We start from the raw sequence: 21,840 nt of genomic DNA, 5'->3' as shown, positions 1-21,840 counted from the left end.
ACCAACACCATTTTGGTTGAATTCATCACACACCATTTTGGTTAAACATGCCCTAATATCTCACATGTTGGTTGGTCAATGGACCATTTTGCATTTTGGCCAAATGAAATATTGATTTTGTGCACGGATTTGGTGATTGCTTCAACACTATATTAAATTGAATCCGCTCATTCTAAGCCTTGATCAAATGATTGGTCGAATACCAAAAAAAAAAAAAATTAAATAAAAAAAATGCATGGATTAAACCCCAGCACCACTTAACTATATATAAAAATATTATTTATGTCAAATATTTGTAATTTTCAACTAAGGTTGGTTAACTATCAGTAGGAGCAGACCGAGCAACGGCCTATTGGTGTTATCCAGGCTGGTCCTATATAATTCAAGAATTTATTTCTCATTTTTCTCAATAATAAATTTAAGACTTTTTGAAGGGAAATTTAGAAATTTAAAACAACAACAATATATATTATCATACCTCAAGACACCAAATAATAATAATGGGTGGGATTAAGTGGATATTGTGCGCTTATTTTCATGGGATAGGATTTACTTTGCAGCACGCATGATTTGGCTTCAAGATATAGTTAGCATAGTTTAATGTTATGAATTATGTCGTGAATCAAACGCTGTAAAGAGATGAAGGAAGATCCACCTTCCTTCAACGCCTCCCGGCTCTTCTCTCCCATCTCTTTAGCTCTTTTTCTCACCGGATTTTCTGCCTCCATCACGCTCTCTATCGCTTTCTCTATCTGCTCCGCCATTACAACATTCTCTGAGCCTTGCGCCCTTCGATAATCCACCGTCAGCTCCACCGCCAGCCCGAGCTCCTTCACCAACTGAAACGCGTTCGTCTGCTGCTCGGCGTAGATGGGCCACGTCACCATCGGAACGCCGTGCCATATACTCTCCAGAGTGGAGTTCCAGCCGCAGTGGGACACAAACGCCGCCGTGGCGGAGTGGGCCAGAACTTCCACTTGCGGGGCCCACCCGCAAACCTTCCCCCTAATTTTGGTCCTTTCAAGGAATCCCGCCGGCAAAATCTGGTCGAAACTGGTGAAGTCGCTGGCTCGCTCGGAGCTGGTTAAGGACCACGGCCGGCGGACCGACCACAGGAACCTGTGACCGCTCCTCTCCAGCGCCGTCGCGACCTGGTGTATTTGCGGCGCCTCGAACCCTCCCTGGCTTCCGAAGCAGAGGAACACCACGGACGACGGCGGCTGCTCCGAGAGCCAGTCGATGATTTCTTCCTTCCCTGCGTGCTCCTTCTGAGGTGCGAGCATCGGTCCGACGGTGTAAACCGGGGGCAGATCCGGGTCGGATTCTAAAGCTTTCACAGCGTATGGTTCCATTTCTGCAAACGTGTTTATGATCATCCCCTTTGTTTCTCTGAACTTCTTGCCATGTTCCACAAATGATCTGTACCCATCGTCGTTGAACGCGAACGTGGGCATAACTCTAGCAGGAACCGGCGAGGCAAACGTGGAAACCACCGAGTCCGTGTCCGACAACGTATATTCTCTTCCACCAAGGCTCTCCCGGATCACGAGGTAATGATTTACCCCGAGAAACCCGGCGCCGGATGTGTAAAACAGGTAAGAAGGAACACCGAGGTCATTCGCCACGTCAACCATAGAACTGCAGAAAAAATCAAATACTATCCCGGCGAGCGGCGGGGATTCGCCGGAATCCGACGAGAGCACGTTATTGACGATCGCGTGTTTGGCTTGTGACCTATGGCTTTTTATATAGGCGGAAAGGTAAATCTCTGGGACCTTGAGAATCATTTCTTCCGGCGGTGGCTCCATCTCCGGAAGGTTCAAGTGGCGGATTCTGGCATCGGCGGAGACAACATTTTGGACGACGGTGTTGGCAATAGGGTCCGCCGGTTGCTTTATAACTAGCACTGTAATGGATAGGCGGTCGTCTCGGTCGAGAAGGAGCTTGGCAAGCTCAACAATGGAGACAATATGACCTACCATCGGTGCAGGGATGAAGACAAGCTCAACTTTCTTCATGTTTGGAGTGTTGAGAGACGACGGAGATGATGATCGAGTTTATTTATTTATTTATTTTTTTGGTGAAAAGTTTATTTCTTTATGTATGTGGCTATTCTTTGTTGGTTATTTTAGGCTGCCCCATCTTTGAAATTACCCCCTATTTCTAGATGATGTGACATTTTATTTTTTTTTTTGAAAAAAAAAAAAAAAACAACAATAAGTGCATTAATTCAAATACAACAACAAGTGCATTTCCTTTTATTTGATTTTGCCATGTCACTTACCAAGCTTGCATATGTAAGCTTACTGTCGGCAACTTTTGCTGCCTTTTGCAGCAAGCTTGCTATTAGTAGCTTTTGTTGTCGATGTCACTAATTTTTTTTTTAAACGTTAACTTTTATTGTTTTATTTTTTGTTATTTCATATATATATATATATATATATATATATATATATATATTTATAGAGTTTTGGTTAATGTTTTTTATTGTGTTATTAACTAATTTATTTTAATATTTAAATATTACTTAATTTATTTTTAAATTATTGTATTGAAATTAGTTACGTAATACATTTTTAAAAATTTAAATTATTAGTTGTAGTTTGCGGAGATGAAATAAATGAATAAATGTATTTACTTTCAATGGAATCGGTTAGTTGTAGTTTCTTAACTTTTAATGATTTTAGTGTCTTCGAATTTGTAATTTGTTTAATTTTAGTTATTTCAATGTATTCAAATTTGTACTTGGCTTAATTGTAGTGATTTCAATTAGTTCGAATTTGTAAGGATCATTTGAGGTTTAGTTATACAATTTAAATCGTAATTTAAATTAATAACACGAATTATTTTAGACAGTGTTACAAAAATCGGGCCTAGGCGCCGAATAATCGCTCTAGGCGCCCTAGGCGTCTAGCAATTTTTTCAACCTTGATTTTAGATTAAAAAAAATGTTACAGTATAACTTGCATTCGGTTAAATATAGTACGAATAATTTTTAAAAATTACGTTTTTAGATTTTCCGTATAACTATTTTTAATATTTAAAAGTAATTTATTTAAAAAAGTACTCCGTATGTTTTTAGGTTTTCATTTTTATTATTTTTAGTATTTAATGTAATTTATATATTGATATAAATTAATAATGTTGAAGAGAAAATAATATTTATTGAGAAAAAGATATTAATTTTTTAAAATGATGTGAAATAGGGGCCCACTTTAGAAAGTTGGTTGGAATTGTAGGGGGATCGTTATGCTGTGCATACAGATGCAAAAACGACGTCGTTTTATTAAAAACGCACATCTCAGGCCACTTAAAAAAAAATTCAGTTTCGATTTTGAAATTTTAGTTCATAGATTCTGGAATTTTAGTTCATTGATTATGAATATTTAGACGTGAATTGAAACTGATTTTTTCATTCATGCTGGATATTTAGTTCATTCGATATGGATATTTAGTTCATTCATTATGGATTTTTAGTTCATTCATTCTTGAATTTTAGTTCATAGGTTCTGGAATTTTAGTTCATTGATTCTGGATATATAGTTCAAATTACGCACAATATAATGTTGTTGCTAGGCATCGAAACCGATTTTTTTTTTAAATGAGACGCGCGTTTTTAATAAAACGACGTCGTTTTTGTATCCGTATGCACCATGCATGGTATCCGTATGCACCATGCATGGTGCATACGGATGCTAAGCATAATTTGTCATTGTAGGGACGTAGTGTAAATAGTATATGATTTGTAAAATTGGGTGATGTAAAAATAAGACTCATTTTAAAAAGTGAAAGAGAATTGCAGGGATAATATTAACTTTAGCTTCTCAAATTTGTTCATTGCTTCCGCGGGGACCACGACAACTATTACTTTACATTATTGGTATAAACCGTATAACTTGACATTATCGCAAAATTTGTCATTTAGATTTGAGTTGAGAATCCAAGGCATCTTCTCATTGGGAGATAAAATTTGGCGATAATGGTAACGATTTAAATATAATGAATCAATTTGTTTGGTAATAAATAAGAATTGAAATAAAAAAATAATTAATTAATATTGATAGGATATATATCCCGTCACCGATTACCTGTACGTTTATGGGTTCGTTTATAATCAGGTCAGGATCAAGTGGTTTAGGACTCAATTCACAAATTATAGTTGGAGGTGATCGGTCAAACCCACCACTTTACATATAAAAGGACTCATAGCCCTCCAAATGGGGGATGACTTCTCCACACTCCACTCTCTCTCTATGCACCATATTCTCCCCTTTCTCTCCACAAACAAACACCCAAGAACGATTATTAATAAAAGATGCCCCTTCTTCTCTATTATGCTTCTTCTTGATTCATTCCTTGTTCTACACATACATACAGCATATGATACATATATTCTACGAGTACAATCGACTACAGAGAATTAATATATATATATATATATATATATATATATATATATATATATATGACACCACTGATGGCTTGAGACTCCTTGTGAAACCTATACAGTGTGAATCCCTTTGCTAGAGTTGTACACTTAATTTACCTTAGAAGTATGGTAGAACTATATTACGAGAATTGAAGGTTTCAAATCAAGAATACAAGAGGATCTGTAGTCTTTGATTATCCCAAGGAGAGAGAAAACTAAGGAGTCTACTAGAACGAACTATATATTGATAAGAGTAGATATCCAAAATGGTTCCTCGACTATAGCTAAATTCACAAATTGATCATCGATTTTCAATTTCAACCAATTAAGTTCTTAACTTTGCAATTTTAACACGATTTGATCCTCCATTTGTTGACTGTGATTTTTGAGGATATATATGTAATTTCATGGTCCATCATCGGTTTTTTAAGGTTCCGGTTGTATTTACAGACCGCACTCTAGTTGAGTTCGTACCAGAGCGAAGAAGACGACGTGTTTTCGAAACGGTGCAACGTCATCCTGGAGGCCTCCATGTGCTCCGACGAGAGCTGCAGGTTCTTCTGGAGATCGTCGATGACGGCGCAGCCGCCGACGATGATGCAGAATCGCGGCGAATGATGCAGAATCGTGAAATTACATATATATCCTCAAAGATCACGGTCAACAAACTGTCAAATAGACTAAGGACCAAATTGTGTTAAAATTGCAAAGTTAAGGACTTAATTTGTTGAAATTGAAAGTCGAGGACCAATATGTGAATTTAGCTATAATTGAGGGACCATTTTGGGTATTTACTCTATTGATAATATTGCTCAAGTTTTCACCAAAAAAATAAAAAAAAATAAAAAAAAAAAAAAAAAAAAAAAAAAAGAAGAAGAAGAAAAAAGACTACTATATATCGCTCAAATACTAGGGTTAAGTAAGGCAATTTATATCCTACACCACGGCGCGCGTTGCACTATGCGCCCAGATGCAAAACGACGTCGTTTTAATTTTTTTTTTTTTGAAATTTCCCGCCCCAGTGAATGGCAGTAGTTTTTTTTTTTTTTTTTTTTTTTTTTAAAAAACCGCTGTTCAAGAATGTACATAATGTTATACTAGAATACACATAATGTTATACATGAATGTACATAATTATATAACAAAATATACATACTCTTTTTAAAAGATAATACACATAATCTAACATAATACATAATAAACATAAACTTTTAACATAATACACATCAACTCTTAACATAATACACACAAATTTTCTGATTCGGATGTACATAATTGTATAAAAAGAATGTACATAATTATATAAAAAATACACATAACTGTATGAACCAATACACATAACGTTGTGAACAAATACATATAATCTCAGCAACTTCCTACCGCGCCTCCCAACACTACCCCAAAACGACGTCGTTTTGGGAGGCGCGCGGCGCACAGTGCTATATGCGCCGTGGTGTAGGATATAACGATTGGGTTAACTAATCTATCGATCATATAACTGTCAATCAACAAAATTTTATTTAAGAAAACTTTCTATAATATCCACAGTTCTCGACAGATGGAGTTTTTTTTTTTTTACTAAACAAAAACTAATATTATGTCATCCTTTGCACCAACTGTTGGTCTTACACCTAAAGCGGTCGCGGGCGGGCCAAAATAACCACTCAATAGTTAAAGTAAAGTGATCAAGTGCGAAAGAGAACTTTCTATTTATTTTTAGAATGCTCAAAGAGATAACTCAAACTCCCCATCATTGAAGGCATAAATTCTATTAATTACTTGCCTTGATGAATATTATCTGAAAATGAATATTACATGATGAATATCAAGTTCAAAAAATGAAAATTTACTTAATTAATAATCATGGTGAATATGCATCACCATCAAAGTGAGCATTCATATAGCTATTTAATTACATCTTCTTCCCATCTTAGAAGAAGATGAACCACGTTCGTCATCCATTCATTTGGAAGACCACGAATTATTATCCTTTTCTGATAAAAAGCATTCATTTGGAAGACCACAAATTATTATCCTTTTCTGATGAAAAGAAATGAACTTAGTTAGTCACATGTTATGGTGACAAATAAAAATAAATTATGGCAACTATTGTCCATTTATCCATAACAATAACAATAATTATAACAATAACAACAACAACAATGGGTAATTAAGTAGGACTGTTTTCATGTGATAAACTTTGCAACACCCACCATTTGGCTCTAAGCTTTAATTAGCATAGTTTACTGTTATGAATTATGTCGTCAATCAAACGCCGCAACGAGATGAAGGAAGATCCACCTTCCTTCAACGCCTTCCGGCTCATCTCTCCCATCTCTTTACCTCTTTTTCTCACCGGATTTTCTGCCTCCATCACGCTCTCTATCGCTTTCTCTATCTGCTCCGCCATTACAACATTCTCTGAGCCTTGCGCCCTTCGATAATCCACCGTCAGCTCCACCGCCAGCCCGAGCTCCTTCACCAACTGAAACGCGTTGGTCTGCTGCTCGGCGTAGATGGGCCACGTCACCATCGGAACACCGTGCCACATGCTCTCCAGAGTGGAGTTCCAGCCACAGTGGGACACGAAAGCCGCCGTGGCGGGGTGGGCCAGAACTTCCACTTGCGGGGCCCACCCGCAAACTTTCCCCCTGTTTCTCGTCCTCTCCGCGAATCCCGCCGGCAAAATCGGGTCGAAACTGGTGAAGTCGCTGGCTCGCTCGGAGCTGGTTAAGGACCACGGCCGGCGGATCGACCACAGGAATCTGTGGCCGCTCCTCTCTAGCGCCGTCGCGATCTGGTGTATTTGCGGCGCCTCGAACCCTCCCTGGCTTCCGAAGCAGAGGAACACCACCGACGACGGCGGCTGCTCCGAGAGCCAGTTGATGATTTCTTCCTTCCCTGCGTGCTCCTTCTTAGGTGCGAGCATCGGTCCGACGGTGTAAACCGGGGGCAGATCCGGGTCGGACTCTAAAGCTTTCACAGCGTATGGTTCCAATTCTGCAAACGTGTTTATGATCAACCCCTTTGTTTCTCTGAACTTCTTGCCATGTTCGACAAATGATCTGTACCCATCGTCGTTGAACGCGAACGTGGGCATAACTCTAGCCGGAACCGGCGATGCAAAGGTGGAAACCACCGAGTCCGGGTCCGACAAACTATATTCCCTTCCGACAAGGCTCTCCCGGATCGGCAAGTAAAGATTTAATCCGAGAAAGCCAGCGCCGGAGGTGTAAAACAGGTAAGAAGGAACACCGAGGTCATTCGCCACGTCAACCATGGAACTGCAGAACAAATCAAATACTATCCCGGCAAGCGGCGGGGACTCGCCGGAATCCGACGAGAGCACGCTATTGACGATCGCGTGCTTGGCATGGGACCTATAGCTCTTTATATAAGTGGCCATGTAATTCTCAGGGCACTTGACAGCCATTTCTTCCGGCGGTGGCTCGATCTCCGGAAGGTTCAAGTGGCGGATTCTGGCATCGGCGGAGACAACTTGTTGGACGACGGTGTTAGCGATAGGGTCCGCCGGGTGCTTTATAACTAGCACTGTAATGGATAGGCGGTCGTCTCGATGGAGTAGAAGCTTGGCGAGCTCAACAATGGAAACAATATGACCTACCAGCGGTGAAGGGACGAAGACAAGCTCAGCTTTCTTCATGTCTGGAGAGTTCAGGGACCGAGAAGATAAGAGTTTAGAAGTTTTTGTATGTGGATATTCTTTGTTGCTTATTTTAGCTTTGAAATTTGTTCATTGCTTGACAGTGATTTATTGGAAAATTTGTATTGCTTCAAGCCTTCAAATTTGTTGATTGCGTGTACTCTTAAGATGCTGCTTTGTTATAATCTTATTTGCTTAAGATGTATGATGGGTGTTTTTAAGGTGCATGATTGATGTTTTTAAAGTGTTTTGTTTGTGTTATTTATGTGGTTAATGTAGGTGTGTTGTTTACATAATCCCTTTCATATATATATAGTATTTAGTATTCATTAGTATTTATAGTGTTTATTATTTTAGTACACTATCCAATACATTAGTATATTGGTAAATGGTGAAAATGATTATACCATATGTAAAACCCAACGCACCAAACAATGCAAGGTTGTTTCCAATGGTTGGCAGAACTTGAAAAGGCACACCATAATTTCTTTTATTAAATTCCAATTCTTCGTATTCCCAACCAGCAAAAATACAAAAAGGCACCACCAGTTCTGCCCAAAACGCTGCATTTTGTATGGGCGGAAACTTTTTTCTCTATTTTTATTACAAAATATGTTTATATATATATATATATATATATATATATATATATATAGGATATAGATCAAATTTCACTTTTAATTATATTATTTTAATTTTTGTATTATTACATTATTCATTTTTATTTGTTTATCACATTACAAGTTATCATGTTTCTCATGATTAATTATTTATTTAAAATTTATCTAACACGTAATTTATCTCCTATTATCTTATAAATAAACTCTTTTAATTGAATAATAAAATCATATATTAGTCATATATATTAAATAATAAAATAATAAAATTTTATAATAAAAATTAGTTATGACAAACAAATAAAAATTAATATTAAAATTTGAAAAAGCCAGAAAATGGGCGGGTAAAGCTAAATACGGATGTTGCGATACGCACCAACACTATGGGGCTTGGCTGGGTTTTAAGAGACGATTGTGGAACAATTCTGGCTGTGGGTAATGTGTGTATGAAAGGACTTTATGGGGTAAAAGAGGCTGAGGCTATATCTATGAGAGAGGCCCTAAGTTGGTTGAAGAATACAAGCATGGGAAATGTTGATGTGGAATCAGATTCTCAATTACTTATTAATGCTTTATCTACTACGGAGTACTTCTTTTCGTTCTTCTTTTGGTTTATTAGTTGACGATATTAAAGAATTAGCATCTATTATTGAGGATGTTGAATTTCAGTTTGTAAAGCGATCTGCGAATTGTGCCGCCCACATTGTTGCTCGGGAGATCATTTCTGTGTCAGGTTGCGGTGAGTGGTATGACACCCCACCTCCTTTTCTTGTTGATTGTCTCGTTAATGATTTAATGAATTAAGTCTTACCTTTAAAAAAAAATTAATAAAATTAAAAAAAAAACATAATTAAATGTGACAGGTTATAATGACAGTACTAATTATTTATTAATTTATAGGTATTGCTTGCCATGTTTGAAGATTAAATCATTTGATCCAGCAATATGTCTCCAAAGAAACACACTTTTGTTTCTGATTCCATAGCTTATATATATATATATATATATATATATATATATATATATATATATATATTGCAAAATAAAGTTGTTTTTTATTTCGCCTACTTTTTTTTAAAAAATATAATTGTTTATATATACGTTGGTCAGTTTAGTTAACTGATTCGAAACCGGCCACTCCCATCAAGTTCCAAACTTTTACTAGGGACTTTCTTTATATGGGAGTATATATATTTTTATGCCCTCATGGACACTTAGTTGATTTTTTTTTTTTTTTTTTTTGTAAAACATTATAAGCAAATATACATAATTATTGAATCCTTTGACAGTCGTAGTATAATAGTTTTAGCCTTTTGTAAAGATAACTCATTGTGGGCACTGGGGATGGATCTTCCCATAGCTAGGTTAGGTTGGGATGACTTGAACTTGACTTTATTTGAGTTAGTGGACAATTGAACTACTCTATAGTAGTTTAATTACGTATTTACGTAACGCCAAGCATTATGGGAATACTACATCGCATAATTAGACATTTTAGATTGTACTAGGTGTAAATTGACATATAGTATTTTCCTACATTTACAAAAGATTATATGACTATGCTGTGATGGTGGTTCATTTAAAGAGTGATAAATTTGAAGTGGTAAAAAAAATAGACTGAAATCCTACGGTCTCATATCAAACACATACACCCACGATTCGAGACTCCCTGATGAACCTATACATGGTGAACCTATACCCCAATCTTCCAACCCATCACCAACATCTATACCAAAAGATCTTTGTTATAGCTAAGCCTTCCCAAAACCTTCTGTACCAATTGATTTATACCATAAACAAATACAAACACCTATTTAAATATATAGGACTTTCTGAATCTATTTTTGCCAAGAATTAAGGCAACAACAAAGTATATATACCAATGTATTACACTATAACAACCTTTAACTAATTGTTGACTAGATTTTTTAATTGATTTGGGAAGTTGACATGACTTTTGCAAGTGTTTTTACAATGATATGTTTTAATAAAAATAATAATTACAAAAATTGCTACCATATTGAAGTGTTTGTGAGTTTAATCTCCAATTTTTGGAAGAGACGAACCATGTTTATCTTCCTCCATGGTGGTGGAAGATAATTTGGAGAAAGACATACAAAGCAACTATTTACATCTTCCTCCAATCTTAGAAGAAGATGATGAACTATGTTGGTTCTTCACTCATCTAGAAGACAACGAACTCTTGTCCTTATGGGAGGAAAATAAATCTAGTTTATCACTATTACTATAATGGTAACAAATAAAAATAAATGGCAGCAATTACTATCTATAACAATAACAATAATAATATAATTATAACAATAATAACCACAAAAATCAGGCCTAGGCCTTGATTAATCCCTAGGCGCTAGGTGGTCGGCCACCTAGACGCCCGCCTAGACACTCTAGGCGCCCGCCTAGGTGCTTTAGGCACCCTAAGCGGTCCAGGCGCCTAGCTATTTTTTGAACCTTGATAACAACAATAATAATGGGTAGGATTATTTTCATACTTTGCAGCAAGCATGATTTGGCTTCAAGCTATAATTAGCATAGTTTAATGTTATGAATTATGTCCTCAATCAAATGCTGTAAAGAGATGAAGGAAGACCCACCTTCCTTCAACGCCTTCCGGCTCATCTCTCCCATCTCTTTAGCTCTTTTCCTCACCGGATTTTCTGCCTCCATCACACTCTCTATAGCTTTCTCTATCTCCTCCGCCATTACAACATTCTCTGAATCTTGCGTCCTCCGGTAATCCACCCTCAGCTCCACGGCCAGCCCGAGCTCCTTCACCAACTGAAACGCGTTGGCCTGCTGCTCGGCGTAGATGGGCCACGTCACCATCGGAACGCCGTGCCACATGCTCTCCAGAGTAGAGTTCCAGCCGCAGTGGGATAAGAACGCCGCCGTGGCGCGGTGGGCGAGCACTTCCATTTGCGGGGTCCACCCGCAAACCTTCCCCCGAAGTTTGGTCCTTTCAAGGAATCCCGCCGGCAAAATCTGGTTCTCGGAGATGGTTAAGGACGACGGCCAGCGAATCGACCACAAGAACCTGTGTCCGCTCCTCTCCAGCGCCGTCGCGATCTGATGTATTTGCGGCGCCTCGAACGCTCCCTGGCTTCCGAAGCAGAGGAACACCACGGACGACGGCGGCTGCTCCGAGAGCCAGTTGATGATTTCTTCCTTCCCTGCGTGCTCCTTCTGAGGTGCGAGCAGCGGTCCGACGGTGTAAACCGGGGGCAGATCCGGGTCGGATTCTAAAGCTTTCACAGCGTATGCTTCCAATTCTGCAAACGTGTTTATGATCATCCCCTTTGTTTCTCTGAACTTCTTGCCATGTTCCACAAATGATCTGTACCCATCGTCGTTGAACGCAGCCGTGGGCATAACTCTAGCCGGAACCGGCGTCGCAAAAGTGGAAACCACCGAGTCCGGATCCAACAAAGTATATTCTCTTCCGACAAGGATTTCCCGGATCGGGTAGTAAAGATTTATGCCGAGAAACCCGGCGCCAGAGGCGTAAAACAGGTAAGAAGGAGCACCGAGGTCATTCGCCACGTCAACCATGGAGCTGCAGAAAAAATCAAATACAATCCCGGCGAGCGCCGGGGCCTCGCCGGAATCCGACGAGAGCACGCTATTGACGATCGCGTGTTTGGCATGGGACCTATAGCTCTTTATATAGGTGGCGAAATAATTCTCAGGGGATTTGACAGCCATTTCTTCCGGCGGTGGCTCCATTTCCGGAAGGTCTACGTGGCGGATTCTGGCATCGGAAGAAACAACATTTTGGACGACTGTGTTAGCAATCGGGTCCGCCGGATGCTTTATAACTAGCACTGTTATGGATAAACGGTCGTCTCGATCGAGTAGGAGCTTGGCAAGTTCAACCATGGAAACAATATGACCTACCATCGGTGCAGGGACGAAGAGAAGTTCAGCGTTCTTCATGTTTTGAGTGTTCAGAGACTACGGATCGGAGTTGAGTTTATGTACGTGGGCATTCTTTGTTGGTTATCTTATCTTATAGTGATACAATGTAATGTTTTTTGGAAAGAGTTAATTCTTTTTTTTCCTAGATTTATGGTGTGGCAATGACAATTTTAGTCCTTTATAAAAAAAAATTTAGATAATTTATAGACACACTTGTTCTGACGAGGACAATTTTGATTATTCGTCTCCATTCCTATTAAATAGCTATTTGAGAGAAGGGTATTTGTGTCATTTCATGCTATCTACTTCTCTTTATTCCGTCTCTTATGTCTTTATTCCGCCCGCTAATGCCTGATCAATGGCGGCCACGATATCAGAGAGCTGAACACCTTCATCCAAAAGTGCCTTGTACATAGCAACCTGAGCTTGGGGAGCTATGCCGGTGGCGTAGCCCAAAAATGCCGGAACTATCCAGAACTATCATCTTCTTCTTTGACTCTGTTTTGCTGCAGAAGCTCCCTCGTCGGGTTTGGGTTTGCAGAAGTGCTGGCGTACCGGAACGGGGAGACGTGTCCGATGAAGGGAGAAACGGTGTCGTATTGTTCTCCGTCGCTGGTTCACGTGGCGATGACCCCCTGAGCACTCCGATCGCCAATATGAACAAAGGGGATTGATCTGGACGCCGTCTCAAAACCAGCCACTACCTCCGATCCGATCACCTATGTAGAGGCTCCATTGACGACGGAGCGACCAAAACATCGGAATTGACACAAATACCCCTAATTTACACGGTCAATTAACAAGATAATAGATAGAGGACCAAAATTGTACTCGTCACAATAAGTGTATCCATAAATTGTCCAATTTTTTTATGAAGGACTAAAATTGTCTTTGCCACCATAAGTCTAAGACCAAAAAAGGAATTAACTCTTTTTGAAAATAACATTACTATCACTAATAATTTAGATCCTCAAACAAAATATCAACAAGAAAAGCGAGAGTCCAATAAGACCAATACATAGAAACAGACTCTCTAGCCATAAGGTGGATAGCCTAATTTGCAGATCGCTTAACAAAAGAGAAATTTAAATGAGCAAAGCTGGTCGACATTTCTTTTACATCTACAAGCATTAAATGAAAAGAGGAGTTTTCAAAAAAAAAAAAAAAAAAAAAAATGAAAAGAGGAGAATCTACTTTTCATGCAGTAACAAATAAACAAAACAATAGGTCCAAACTATAGAAAAAGCTATGGCGTGCAGCTGCTCTGGTAATAATATACTTCAAGGCATGAATTGAGTCTATTCTTGAAGTAAGGCATGAATTGAGTCTGATTCAACCAGAACATAGTCCAAATCCTTGTAATGGAAAATTTTGTGATGGAATTTTTGAATAATTCTGGTGTGGGAGCTCTCTCACCTTTAAAAGGTAATACTTTTATGAGAACATATCAACACCTCGAGGTTCGATCTCATGACCTCCATATGAAAGAGGTCATTATATGTCATTCAGCACAAGATGTTTGTAAAATTGTCGCATTTATTTATATTCTTTTATTTGTGTCTTATTGCATCATTGACTTTTATTTCCTCATATAATATCTTTGACTTTTACAGTTTTACTTGCTTTCCACAATTAATTAATTATTTAAAATTTTTTCATTTTATCATTTAATAAATATGATTAACATGTAATTTTATCATTCAAGTCTTTTATCTTAACTTGTAATTTCTCCCTTTTTTTTCATAATTGAATAATGAAATTGCATATTAATCATTCACTAATTGGTGAAATAATAAAAATTTAAAATAAAAATTAATTATGACAATCAAATAAAAGTAAAAAAAAAAAATATAATGTGACAAAATTAAAAAAATATATAATTAAATATACTAGTGTCATAATATTTAATGACTAAAACTCTAAAAGAGAATTTGTTCTGCTTGTGTAGTTTGTCATGTTTTATGTCATCAAAGACGTTACTTTTGTAATTCATTGCTTAATTTTAAGAAAAGGTGTTAAATAGGCCACTGAACTTTTACACATTGTGTAATTGAATTATCAAATAAAAAAAGTATGTAATTAGACCATTAAACATTCAAAAATTGTGCAAATATCATTTTTTACAGATTACTTCTAAGTTTCCCTTAAATATGATGTCATAATGTTAAATTATATAAAAAATTATTGTTATTATTATTTGTCAAAATTAAAAGAAAAATAATAATTTTTTAAAGAAATAATAGCATTGAAATGTACTCCGTAACAGTTAACTCTAACAAATGCCATGGGTAAAGGTACTAAAGGCCTCTTCCCTTTTAGTTCGTTAATCAAAATGCTTGCCAGATTAGGTAAAATTTTAATTTGTTTTGCTTCACCTAATTATATTTGCCAAACTGATTTTTTCACTAAAGTGTCTACTGCCCATTTAACTTCAACCACAGAGGTAAAATATATTCGCTAATGAGTATATTCGTTAATCAAAACGGGTCTTGTTGAGTGTTCAGAATGCTTGCCAGATTCCTGAAACATCATAGAATGAGTAAGTATATATTCTCCTAAAGTATCTTGGCCCGATACTCAGTTAATTACGTGACGAAGGTCGAGCTTCATTAATCCCATCCCAAATGTAGCAACTCGCCTGATCAAGTCACCAAGCATACCTTCGACTATAAGGATAATAAAAAGAAAAAAAATGATGTTATAATGTCATTTTTTAAAGAAAACAATTTTTAAGACAAAAAATTATATATACAATTGTCTATTTTTTTGAAATTAAAAAAAAAATTAAATTGAAATTTAAAATTCAGAACAATGTGAAAATTAAAAAAAAATGTTTTTTTTTTCTTTTAATTTTGAAAAATAATAATTAAAATAATTTTTTATATATAATTTGACATTATGACATCATATTTATGGGAAATTTGAAAATAACCTGTAAAAAGTGATATTTGCAAATTTTTTGAATATTTAATGGTCTAATTGCATGCTTTTTTTGTTCGATGGTTCAATTGCAGAAAGCGTAAAAATTTAGTGACCTATTTGACACTTTTTTCTACATTTTATAAAGTTGAACCAGTCTCATACTTCTATGAGTAGCTTTCTTTGTGTGTGTATGTGTGTGTGTTTATATATATATATAGGATCAGGTGCGAAAGCCTCGCCAGGTAAAAGATACGCAAAAATCTCAACCATTAAATCCATTCAGTTTTGATGCTCTTCAAAAACAAAAATTCTCTTCGAATTAATAAAAATTGTGCACTTGAAAGCACAAAAACATGCACTTAAAGGCAAAAAAATTACACTCGAAGGCAAATAGTTGTGCAATTGATGCAATTTATGGTACCAAAAAGGAAGGTAATGCAACTTAAGTGGTATTAAACCAATTAGCCATAAAAATTGTTTGTAAATCTCACAAATTTAATTAGAAATTTAGTTATATGTTATTGAAAAGAATGCACAAGATATAACAAATATTGCCTAGAATTGTGCACTTGAAGACAAAAAATCTGCACTAAAGAAAAAAAAAATGGTTCACTTGAATGCTAATATTTTTTAAAATTTTTTTTTACACAATAGTAAGAGTGTAAGACACACATACACTTGTAGGCAATGAATTGAGCACTTGAAGGCATAAAGATGATCACTAGAAAGCAAGTGAGAAACAAAAAAAAGACACTAAAAGAAAAAATTCGAAGGAAATTAATTATGCATTCTTAAAAAGGAAAACATGCACTTGAAGGCTACAAAACGTGCACTTAAAGACCAAGAGAAACTAAGTACTAAAACAAAACAGATGCACTCGAAGAAGAGAAATATGCACTTGAAAAAGGAAAAATGTGCACTGCAAAAATGTCCACTCAAAAACAAAAGACAATCTGACCAACTTACTCAAAATTACAAATATGCTACCGCGCGTTTTTTAATTAGTATATATTCAATCTGGGCTGTTGATTTGGACTGCATCTACGATCAAAATTTGTACGCATTTTTACCAGTAGAAACCTTTTTATTTGATCCATATATATATATATATATATATATATATATATATATATATATCACGAGTATCTTAGTTGATTCTCACGTGAAAGATTACATGCATTTCAAATATCTAAGGACACATAATGAATTATGACATTTATAATGTATGAGTTTCACCATATTGTAAAAGTAGCCTTATTTGAGTTATTGAACTACTCTATGGTTTTGCTATAATTTTTTTTTTAAACGGAAACGAGATAGCGTTAATTAAAGTCCAGGCTCAAAAAATGAAGTATGGAAGGAAAGGGAACATCGAAACAGTCCATACACATCGACAAGTTAAGGCTTCCCTAACTAAACAATGGGCAACCCTGTTCGCAGACCGTTTAGCAAACAAAAAGTTTAAGTTAGTATAAGTAGAAGCTATATATGTACCTAATATCATCAAAAATAAGATCTAAATATGAAGTGGAGTCATGAGAGTGAAGAATTCCATTGATTGCAAGTAGACCGTCACTTCCCACCATGATGTTGGTCGAATACTTGTCTTTGATCCACTTTAAAGCCTCACGAATTCCTATTGCTTCTGCCTCAACTGGTTTATAAACACTGAACCAAGGCATGCACCTTGCTGCGATGAAATTAAAGCAGCTGCAGAATCACGAACAATGAAACCAAACCCCATTCTGTTATTGCTATGATAAGAGCTGCATCAACATTGACCTTAAATGTTCCGGGAGGTGGCATAGACCAAACAGCAACGCATCCGAGGCCCTGGCAGTAGTAATAGAATCAAAATTTACAGAAGACCATTCATTTAAGAAATTTATAGCATAATGGCAGATAAAGTGAAGTGAGCTGGTAGGATGATCTGATTCCATATTTTCTCATTCCTTGCTTCCCAGATTTTCCAACAAACAGAAATAATAACACACAAATCATCATTTGTTTTGGAAGAGAAAAAGGACTCGAGCCATTCGGAGAAAGAGGAAGCTGAAAGATAGTCAATTCCACCAATAATGTCCCACCAGCTTCTAGCAAGGGAACACCTCACAAATAAGTGGAAAGATGATTCTTCCTCATAGGTGCAGAGTTGGCACACATCCGGAACCTGAACATTCTTCATCTTCAAATGATCATGAGTTGGTAGGGAAGAGGAGCATATATAACTGCCAGAAAAAGGTTTTGATTTTGGGGGTAGTTTGAGTTTCCAAAATAGGATAAAATATGAAGAGTTTAAAATAATTGTTTATTTTAAAACATTGTGTTAGGTAGTGTTCTACAAGTAAACTAAGTTGCTATTAATTTTTAAGTTTTCAATTTTAAACTCTGCTCGGTACAACTTATTTTAAAACATTGAACTTATTATTTTAACCTACAAATAAGTCATAAGCTCAGTTCGGTAAAAAAATAATACGGTGTAGTGCCAACAGCTCTCCCAAACTCAATATGGACCTTAGTGGACTTCCAAAAGTCTTAAAACCAACAACCATAAACAAGTACAAACACCTATTCTAATATATAGGACTTTCTGAATCTATTTTTGCGAAGAATTAAGGCAACAACAAAGTATACCAATGTATTACACTATAACAACAATAATAATGGGTAGGATTATTTTAATGGGATTTACTTCGCAGCACGCATGATTTGGCTTCAAGGTATGTATAATTAGCATAGTTTAATGTTCCCAATTATGTCGTCAATCAAGTGCTGTAAAGATATGAAGGAAGATCCACCTTCCTTCAACGCCTTCCGGCTCTTCTCTCCCATCTCTTTAGCTCTTTTCTCACCGGATTTTCTGCCTCCATTACGCTCTGTATCGCTTTCTCTATCTCCTCCGCCATTACAACATTCTCTGAATCTTGCGTCCTCCGGTAATCCACCCTCAGCTCCACCGCCAGCCCGAGCTCCTTCACCAATTGAAACGCGTTGGTCTGCTGCTCGGCGTAGATGGGCCACGTCACCATCGGAACACCGTGCCACATGCTCTCCAGAGTGGAGTTCCAGCCGCAGTGGGACACGAACGCCGCCGTGGCGCGGTGGGCCAGAACTTCCACTTGCGGGGCCCACCCGCAAACCTTCCCCCTGTTTCTCGTCCTCTCCGCGAATCCCGGCGGCAAAATCGTGTCGAAACTGGTGAAGTCGCTGGCTCGCTCGGAGCTTGTTAAGGAGCACGGCCGGCGAATCGACCATAAGAACCTGCGCCCGCTCCTCTCCAACGCCGTCGCGATCTGGTGTATCTGCGGCGCCTCGAACCCTCCCTGGCTTCCGAAGCAGAGGAACACCACCGACGACGGCGGCTGCTCCGAGAGCCAGTTGATGATTTCTTCCTTCCCTGCGTGCTCCTTCTGAGGTGCGAGCAGCGGTCCGACGGTGTAAACCGGGGGCAGATCCGGGTCGGATTCTAAAGCTTTCACAGCAAATGGTTCCATTTCTGCAAACGTGTTTACGATCATCCCCTTTGTTTCTCTGAACTTCCTTCCATGTTCGACAAATGATCTGTACCCATCGTCGTTGAACACAACCGTGGGCATAACTCTAGCCGGAACCGGCGTTGCAAAAGTGGAAACCACCGAGTCCGGATCCAACAAAGTATATTCTCGTCCGACAAGGATCTCCCGGATCGTGTAGTAAAGATGTGCGCCGAGAAACCCGGCGCCAGAGGCGTAAAACAGGTAAGCAGGAACACCGAGATCATTCGCCACGTCAACCATGGAACTGCAGAAAAAATCAAATACAATCCCGGCGAGCGCCGGGGCCTCGCCGGAATCCGACGAGAGCACGGTATTGACGATCGCGTGTTTTGCATGGGACCTATAGCTCTTTATATAGGTGCCCATGCAATTCTCAGGGGATTTGACAGCCATTTCTTCCGGCGGTGGCTCCATTTCCGGAAGGTTTAAGTGGCGGATTCTGGCATCGGAGGAGACAACACTTTGGACGACTGTGTTAGCAATAGGGTCCGCCGGATGCTTTATAACTAGCACTGTTATGGATAAACGGTCGTCTCGATCGAGTAGGAGCTTCGCAAGTTCAACCATGGAAACAATATGACCTACCAGCGGTGCAGGGACGAAGAGAAGTTCAGCTTTCTTCATGTTTGGAGTGTTCAGAGACGACGGAGATGAAACAATATGACCTACCAGTTTATGTATGTGAACATTTTTTGTTGGTTATCTTAGCTTGTACCTCAAGCACAACTCTTACTATACAGTGATACAATGTAATGTTCTTTGGGAACCTCATTAATATCACTAATAATTTAGATCCTCAAAAATAAATATCAACAAGAAAAGAGAGATGCCGATGAGACCAATACATAGAAATAGACTCTCAAGGGACAAGATATATTTGTGGGAGTATATATATATAGAAAAAAGTTCAAATGCGACGGACCCTTCTCGTGCTGCGGTGCGACGGAGTTTCAGAATAAACCAACAGTTTAAGGAAAACACACCACAATGAAATGCAAAAATATACTAAAAATACACAACACACCTAAAAAAAATACACATTATAACTCAACACCTCAAATGGTGTGTTTTTTGTGATGCGTATCTAATTTGTGTGTGTTTTTGTGGTGCATTTCCTAACGTTGATAATGTGATATTTGCCTTTAACTATTGGTGATGCCGCACCGCCACATGGGAAGGGTCTGCCGCACCTGAACTTGTGTGTGTGTGTGTTCACGATTATCTTAGTTGGCTCTCATGTGGAAGATTACATTCAACTGATCTAAGGACACATAATTGAATTATGACATTTGTAATGTATGAGTTTCACCATATTGTAAAAGTTACTCCTTGTGAGCCTTGTTTGAGTTATTGAACCAATTGAATTACTCTATGATTTTGCTATAAATTTTATTTAGTAAAATATAGATAGTTTTTTTTTTTTTGAAAGTAAAATATAGAGAGTTTAAAATAATTATTTATTTTAAAACGTTGTTTTAGGTAGTGTTTCAAAATTAAGCTAGTAGCTACTAGTTTTAAAGTTTTCAATTTTAGACTCTACTTGTTAGATCTTATTTTAGAACATTTAGATTATTTTAACATACAAATAAGTCATAAGTTCAGTTTGGTAAAAATATAAAGATTTTAAAATAATAATATATTTTGAAACACTACTTTAAATAACGTTTAAAAATGCTACTAACTTTTATACTTTTAATTTCAAACTAGCTTTTACGCCATATATGCGAAACATAATTTTAAGCTAACTTATAAATTAAGTACGCTAAACAAAGCCTATAGCTTCAATACGTTACACAATTACACCAAGCATTGTGGGAACACTAAATGGTACAATTAGACATAAATTTTGGATTGTACTAGGTGTAAATTAATTTTTAGGCTTATCAATCAATTTTGACTTATTTGACCATTATTAGATGTTTGACTTGGTTAAATAGCTAATATAGTACTTGCTTAATTAATTTTTGGAATAAGGTTCAAATTGGCCACTGAACGTAACTTGAAAATGCAATTAGGCCACTGAACGAAAACAAAGTGCAATTAGGCCACTGAACACTCCAAAAATGTGCATTTTCACCTGATAGCAGGTTATTTGCTTACGTGGCAGCTGAGTTGGCATTTTTAATAAATTTTAATAATAAATTTTTATTTTAAAAAAATTTTAAAAAAATAAAAATGACTTTATTTTATTTTTTATTTAAATTTTTATTTTAAAAAATTTTAAAAAAAATAAAAATGACTTTATTTTATTTTTTTATTTAATTTTTTTTCAATTTTTTATAAAATTTATTATTAAAATTAATTATTAAAAATTATTTAAAAATTATTAAAAATGCCAACTCAGCTGCCACGTAAGCAGGTAACCTGCTAAAATTGATGGTAACCTGCTATCCGGTGAAATTGCATACGTTTGGAGAGTTCAGTGGCCTAATTGCACGTTTTTGGAGTGTTCAGTGGCCTAATTGCACTTTTTGTTTGTTCAGTGGCCTAATTGCATTTTCAGGTTACGTTCAGTGGCCAATTTGAACCTTATTCCTTAATTTTTTGTAACATCTTATTGTTCCAAAACACTAAAATTCAAAAAAAAAAAAATTAAGAAAGTTATTTTGTATGTAATTAACTAATTAATAGCTAATTTATCAAATATTTTTTTTATCATCGACTACCAACACTATCGATTAATCAAACATACTAACCTAATTAGCTAATAGTTATTTATCAAACACCCCCTACTATTTT

At 37.0% G+C, this 21,840-nt stretch overlaps 4 protein-coding genes across 4 annotated transcripts; all 4 read right to left on the bottom strand.

Moving 5' to 3' along the window:
- Positions 1-447: 447 nt before the first annotated feature.
- Positions 448-12,676, bottom strand: LOC109187941 (UDP-glycosyltransferase 71K2-like). Its single transcript, XM_019338353.1, has 2 exons — positions 11,249-12,676; positions 448-581 (listed from the first exon to the last, which is right to left on the bottom strand). The coding sequence occupies exon 1, from the start codon at positions 12,659-12,661 to the stop codon at positions 11,255-11,257; it is 1,407 nt and encodes a 468-aa protein (XP_019193898.1). The 5' UTR covers positions 12,662-12,676; the 3' UTR covers positions 448-581; positions 11,249-11,254.
- Positions 491-2,079, bottom strand: LOC109187940 (anthocyanidin 3-O-glucosyltransferase 2-like). The gene has a single exon (XM_019338352.1). It carries the CDS (start codon positions 2,016-2,018, stop codon positions 588-590), a length of 1,431 nt encoding a protein of 476 aa, XP_019193897.1. The 5' UTR covers positions 2,019-2,079; the 3' UTR covers positions 491-587.
- LOC109187423 (UDP-glycosyltransferase 71A15-like) lies at positions 6,663-8,093 on the bottom strand. The gene has a single exon (XM_019337608.1). The coding sequence runs from the start codon at positions 8,091-8,093 to the stop codon at positions 6,663-6,665; it is 1,431 nt and encodes a 476-aa protein (XP_019193153.1).
- Positions 12,677-18,217: 5,541 nt separating the features above from the next.
- LOC109187942 (UDP-glycosyltransferase 71A15-like) lies at positions 18,218-19,749 on the bottom strand. The gene has a single exon (XM_019338354.1). The coding sequence runs from the start codon at positions 19,723-19,725 to the stop codon at positions 18,370-18,372; it is 1,356 nt and encodes a 451-aa protein (XP_019193899.1). The 5' UTR covers positions 19,726-19,749; the 3' UTR covers positions 18,218-18,369.
- Between the last annotated feature and the right edge of the window lie 2,091 nt (positions 19,750-21,840).

This window comes from Ipomoea nil, unplaced genomic scaffold (assembly GCF_001879475.1).
Source record: "Ipomoea nil cultivar Tokyo-kokei standard unplaced genomic scaffold, Asagao_1.1 scaffold1421, whole genome shotgun sequence".
Lineage (NCBI taxonomy): Eukaryota > Viridiplantae > Streptophyta > Magnoliopsida > Solanales > Convolvulaceae > Ipomoea > Ipomoea nil.
This window is presented reverse-complemented; position numbering and strand designations above follow the sequence as displayed.